Source organism: Gadus morhua, unplaced genomic scaffold (assembly GCF_902167405.1).
Source record: "Gadus morhua unplaced genomic scaffold, gadMor3.0, whole genome shotgun sequence".
Taxonomy (NCBI): Eukaryota; Metazoa; Chordata; class Actinopteri; order Gadiformes; family Gadidae; genus Gadus; species Gadus morhua.
In genome coordinates this window covers 1,169-7,500 of record NW_021964137.1, presented here as the reverse complement: position 1 = coordinate 7,500, position 6,332 = coordinate 1,169, and the positions used below count along the sequence as shown (strand labels likewise).

The following is a 6,332-nucleotide window of genomic DNA, read 5'->3' as shown; positions in this document are numbered from 1 at the left end:
CGTTGGCACCTTTCTGTGTACTTCTGCACCATTTTTCCAAACGTTTTTGTCATGCGCCAGAATGTTCCGGTGCGTTCCGGCCGCGGGTTGAGTCGTCGCGCGTGGTTTAATCAGCAGGAACACGACAACGCCGCCGCCACACTTTACTGCATCACCTCAGATAAATCCTGATGGCCCCTCAACGGCAAAACTACCGCTGATGGATTGAGTGGGTCGGTGAAGGGGGGGGGGGGGGGCAGTATTTTACCCCAGGTGTCAGGGAAACACGGGAAAAGCAACGGATCGTTATAGTGATTTCCTAATGAGCGGTTCCTGATTGGGTTTTAGGGGAGGGGGGGGGCGGGGGGGGGGGGGATGAAATGTGATCACATGACACGTCGTGATGAATGTGTAGCCTGACAGCCGCGCCCCATGCGTGGAGCAGGACTGTGTGTGTGTGTGTGTGTGTGTGTGTGTGTGTGTGTGTGTGTGTGTGTGTGTGTGTGTGTGTGTGTGTGTGTGTGTGTGTGTGTGTGTGTGTGTGTGTGTGTGTGTGTGTGTATAGCGTTGGGGGTGAGGGGGGACTGACAGGCTTCAGCCCGGGCAGTGCGGCCCCGGGACGGGGTATGTGGGGGGTGGTAGAGGGGCAATAGTTTGTCGTTAACCATTAACCTGTTATCTGCTTTCAGGGGCCTGGCAGCTGGGGAGGACAATGGCCAGCGCGGCTACATGCTGACCTTTGTGATCGCCTACCTCCGGGTAGGTCTCTACGCTGCCCTGGCTGACGGACAGCACCGAGGGGGGGTCAGCCTCAGACAACACCCGGGTTAGGGCGCAGTTAAGGGCACCCCAGGGGGGTTGCGCTGGGCTCATCTGCCCTTGTGTTGTTGGCCAGGAGCCCAAACAGTAGTGGGCCCTCGTAGCGTTAAGATGGACGCCTTTTGTCGGTCAGGGTGGGTCCCAGTGTGGCACATGGCTTTGTTTGTGTGTGTGTGTGTGTTTTTTAATGGTCTTTCACAAGCATTCCTGCCCCTGTGGCTGTATAAAGGTTCTGGTGTGTGTGTGTGTGTGTGTGTGTGTGTGTGTGTGTGTGTGTGTGTGTGTGTGTGTGTGTGTGTGTGTGTGTGTGTGTGTGTGTGTGTGTGTGTGTGTGTGTGTGTGTGTGTGTGTGTGTGTGTGTGCGTGCCCCTAACAGGACCTGGGCATGGACCACTTTGTGATCGGGGAGTCGTTCGAGACCTCCGTGCCTTGGGACAGGTAAATCCACAGAAACACACAGAAACACACACACAGAAACACACACACACACACAGAAACGCACACACTTCCACTTTCCCTCTTTGCCCGTTATATTTTCTCCATTCTTTCCTCACAGAGAAACACACACACACGCACGCACGCACGCACGCACGCACGCACGCACGCGCACACACACACGCGCGCACACACAGAAACGCACACACTTCTACTTTCCCTCTTTTCTGTTATATTTTCTCCCCCTTTTCCTCTCCTGCTCCGTCTTTGAGGTTCACCTTCATGCTTGTCTCCCCCCCTCTCCTCCCCCCTTCCATTAAGTGTCTCTGCATGGGTGGAAGGCTGCCCCCCCCCCCCCCCCCCCCCCCCCCAGCGCTCAGAGATATGGGCCGGCGGGGGGGGACGGGGGGCCTGTTCCTGTTCCTGTTCTCAGGGCCCTCAGGGCACTCCATGCAAATCATCCTTTATCTCGTATCCATTTTAGATTTTACTGCATCGGGCGAATTCACACACCTTCACCTCATCAACATAGGAAGACGTGCGCACACAAGGTCCACTCATAAATACACACACTATTCACATACTGACACACAAACACTCACTTCTCACATACAGACAGAGACACACACACGCTTTTCACAAACATGCACACATTTTCACACGTATGCACACACGTGCACACACACACATGCGCACACACATATGCACACGCACGCACGTGCGCACATATGCACAGACAGACACACACACGCGTGAACACACATATGCACACACACACTTTTCAAGCGTACACAAACACACGTGCACACACGTATACACACACACTTTTCAAGCGCACACAAACACACTTTTCAAACGCACACACCCACACACACTTTTTTCAAACGAAAAACTTGCATCTCAAATACACAACTACACCCTATCAAACACACACACACAGTTTCAAATGCACACAGGGATGTGTTGGTGTAGAAATGCCTGACGGGCGAGACCAAGGGATCATCCAGTGAGGCGGGCGTATGTCCTCGCCTCATTACCCCCTCCCCCTCCCTCCCCCCCCCCCCCCTCCCCCTCCTCCCCTCCCTCCCCCTCCTCCCCTTCCCCACTCAGCTGCTCAGGCCCAACACTGGTGGCCATTTCTGCACCAATGGGGACCTCTCTCCGGCATCCTGCACATGGCTCACACACACACACACGCACACGCACACACGCACGTACACACACGCATAGCCACTACTTCCTCCGCCCTCTTCTGTCTCCACCCTCCGCTTCCATCTGTCAGGGCCGCCCCTTAAAACACATTTATTACACTTACTTCAAAATCACTGCCAATTACTTTCTTCTAAACCATTGGCCATTGTAGTCCTGCGGACATGTTGCATGGTGCGCCTCGCCTCCTCTCCCCCCCCTCCCACCCTCTCCCTCCCTCTCCCTCCCTCCCTCCCCCCCCTCTCCCCCCCTCTCCCTCCCTCTCCCTCCCTCTCCCCCCTCTCCTTTGTGTGAGGAGCACCCTGCCTCCTCCCAGGTCTGCTCCCTATAAGTGGCCATGTTGGATCGCTCCACGCCAAGAGGCTTCGGCCATCCATCTCAATTTTCTGAAGAGTGGCTTTTTGTTGCGCTCATTGTTCTATTCATGGTTGTGGTCTTCTGTTCTTCCTGGTTGTGTTCTTTATGTTCTTCCTGGTTGTGTTCTTTATGTTCTTCATGGTTGTGGTCTTCTGTTCTTCCTGGTTGTGTTCTTTATGTTCTTCCTGGTTGTGTTCTTCATCTTCTTCCTGGTTGTGTTCTTTATGTTCTTCCTGGTTGTGTTCTTTATGTTCTTCCTGGTTGTGTTCTTTATGTTCTTCCTGGTTGTGTTCTGTATGTTCTTCCTGGTTGTGTTCTTTATGTTCTTCCTCGTTGTGTTCTTTATGTTCTTCCTGGTTGTGTTCTTTATGTTCTTCCTGGTTGTGTTCTTTATGTTCTTCCTGGTTGTGTGATTTTCTGTTCTTCCTGGTTGTGTTCTTTATGTTCTTCCTCGTTGTGTTCTTCATCTTCTTCATGTTCTCCATGTTTTCTGTGTTCCAGGGTCCTGGATATCTGCCGGAACGTCAAGGAGCGCATCACTAGAGAGTGTAAAGACAAAGGGGTTCAGTTCACCCCGTTCTCCACATGCAGGTAAAGGTCCCCGTGAGGTGAGACAGAAATACAGGCAGGCAGACATACAGGCAGGCAGACATACAGGCACGCAGACATACAGGCAGGCAGACATACAGGCAGGCAGACATACAGGCATGCAGGCATGCAAACAGATAAACAGGCATGCAGACAGGCATGCAAACCGAAAAACAGGCCTGCAGACCGACAAACAGGTAGACAGACATACAGGCATGCAGACAGGCAAACAAGCAGACAGACAGATGGACAGACAGGCAGGGAAACAGACAGAAAGGCAGGCAGAAAGGCAGACACAGGCTTGCATGCAGACAGACAGACGGCCGGACAGACAGATGGACAGACAGACAGGCAGCCGGCCGCCCCCTCCGTCTCCAGGAGGGCGGGGTCAAGGCCTCGGTGTGCTGGGGCGGAGGCCGTCCATTCAGTGCACGGTGTCACATGATTGATCTGTGCATTTAACCTCTGGGGCCGCGGCGCGGGGCGATGGGCCATGTCCCCCCGCCCCCCCCGCTCGGCCCCGCCGGGAACGCCACAATACCGCCACTTCATATTTATTTATTTATTTATTTGTTTGTTGTTCCGCTCATGAATTTTTTTTTCACGTCGAGGCAAATTATTGAATAGCGGCGGCGGTGTGATGGGTCTAGGTTCCCACAATGCCCCCCGGCGTGCGGACGAGCCCCCCGACGGCAGCGGTTGCCGTGGCGATAAACCGCAGAAGGTGTTTAGGGGCGTTTACGGTCTCCCCGGCTTTAGGGGCGCGGCGATGCTAATGCTAAATAAACCGTTTAGAGTCGGGCGCCGCGCGTCTGAGAGCGTGTTTAATAATTAAAACGCCCGCTGTGTGTGTGTGTGTGTGAAGCCACCACTATGGCTCCGGTCCCGACGCTATGGGGGTGTCTCCCGGCGGAACGTCATTAAAGGAGTGCCGGGTTGATTCCCTCGTTCCTCGCTGAACCACTGGTTCAGAGGTGCACGAGCGTCATACTAACCCGTCCTCCTCGTTCCTCCTCTCCTGGGCGGCATGTGGCTCCGGAGGTAGAGCGGGTCGGCTGGTGAACAGGAGGTTGCTGGTTCGAACCCCGGCTCCTCCTAGCCGAGTGTCGAGGCTGTCCCTGAGCAAGGCACCTCAACCCTGACTGCTCCCGACGAGCTGGCTGTCGCCCTGCGTGGCTGACACCGCCGTCGCGCATGAATGTGTGTGTGAATGGGTGAATGTTAGGCCATATTAAAGCGCTTTGAGGTGGTTAGAAAAGCGCTGTATAAATGTCTGCATTATTTTTTACCAACTGCCCTACCAGGGACAAGTGTTGTGAATTAGCCTTGGCTTAAAACACTATGATGCATTCATCATGACTGTTTCACACTTATCTATGTTTTGGTATCGGCCCCGATTTAAATAAAACCACAATAAATAAATAAATAGTCTGTTCCTCGTGGAACGAAACGCAGGGCAAAGACAACCCGACTACGGCGACGTTCCCCGTCTGTATTCCCGTGGAATGATCCGGTCTTCTTCTTCTGCTCCGTGTTTCCCAGAGTGACCCAGACCTACGACGCGGGCGCCTGCGTCTACTTCTACTTCGCCTTCAACTCGCGGGGCCTCAGCGACCCCGTGCACGTCTACGAGCAGGTGGAGGTGAGTGGCCCTCTGGGGGCGTACGATGAGGGCCCTTAGGGCCAGGATGAGGGCCACGATGAGGGCCGTGAAGAGGGCCAGGATGAGGGCCACGATGAGGGTGTTATAAGGGCCTCACCGGCCCGCTGTGTCACTGACCGCCTCGTCCTGTTCCTCTCCTCCTAGCACGCGGCCCGGCAGGAGATCCTGGCCAACGGGGGGAGCCTGTCGCATCACCATGGAGGTACGCTCCCATCTCCGCCATCGCCACGACGATGTTTGTGTTCTTTATGTTCTTCCTGGTTGTGTCGCCACCTTGTCACCCCTTACTCCCTCTCGGCCTGTGTGTTTGCCCCCCCCCCCCTGCCTCGCTCTCAATCCGTCATTCGAATACTTCTCCCTTTTTATTTGTTATTTATTTATTTATTTATTCGTGTAACAGCGGTTGCCACGGCAGCCGGGCGGAGTCAGGGCGTTTAGCCCCGACGGCAGCGATCAGGCAGCAGATCTTCCGTAGCTTCCTCCACACGAGCGCCGCGCCTCCGACAAATGGAGCCCGGGTCGGCTGTTTGTTCCTTCTCAACAATGACCTAATGAATCGTGAGCGGGGGGGGGAGAGGGAGAAGGAGGGTGGCCACCATCGCGGGGCTGACCGTAACGGTGGCCCTATCTATATTGCCATCCGCCCGGCGTTTTTTCATCCATCACTTCAGGCCATCCATCACGGCTGTCAGAAACAGCATGCACTGAATCAGCGGCCATATTAAATCACTATTCTTTTTTATTTCACTGGAGGCGGGGAGGGCTTCAAAATTAAAAGATTGCTAATAAAAGGGGGGGGGGGGGGGGAGGGGGGGGGGTTAGGGGGTGGTGGGGGGGCCGGGCTGCGCTGGGCAGGGTAAATGATGCTGCCGTTATCACTGGGTGGTAGCTGACCTCTAAGCACTGGCCCTGTGTGTGTGTGTGTGTGTGAGAGTGTGTGTGTGTGTGTGTGTGTGAGAGAGAGAGAGAGAGAGAGAGAGAGTGTGTGTGTGTGTGTGTGGGGGCCCCCCCCCTGCTCTGTAATTGTGATTAATAACTGTGGGCCCCTGCTATCAGCACGCAGACGGCCCGGTTTGTCTTCCCACAATCAGCGCTTGACAAATGGACCGGGAATCGCTGGCTACTCCGCGTCCGGGAAAACAGATGTAGTCCGGGATTCAGAGGTGGGGGGGAGGGGGGGGGGGGGGGGGGGGGGTTGTAGCGGCGTGTTGGGAGCATGTCGGGCGCTGGGCGCGTGGGCGTGGCTGGAGGTGTTACCCCCCCCCCCCCCCCCCCCCCCAGT

At 55.3% G+C, this 6,332-nt stretch overlaps 1 protein-coding gene across 1 annotated transcript in view; it reads left to right on the top strand.

The window, feature by feature from the left end:
• The window catches only part of LOC115539060 (alkyldihydroxyacetonephosphate synthase, peroxisomal), a gene marked incomplete at its 3' end in the record, with an annotated part of 9,596 nt that extends 4,344 nt beyond the window's left edge, over nt 1–5,252 (top strand). The window contains 5 exon segments of the mRNA XM_030350264.1: nt 669–738; nt 1,175–1,236; nt 3,301–3,390; nt 4,930–5,029; nt 5,195–5,252. Of these exon segments, the coding sequence (XP_030206124.1) occupies nt 669–738; nt 1,175–1,236; nt 3,301–3,390; nt 4,930–5,029; nt 5,195–5,252 (380 nt within the window).
• Nucleotides 5,253–6,332: the final 1,080 nt, after the last annotated feature.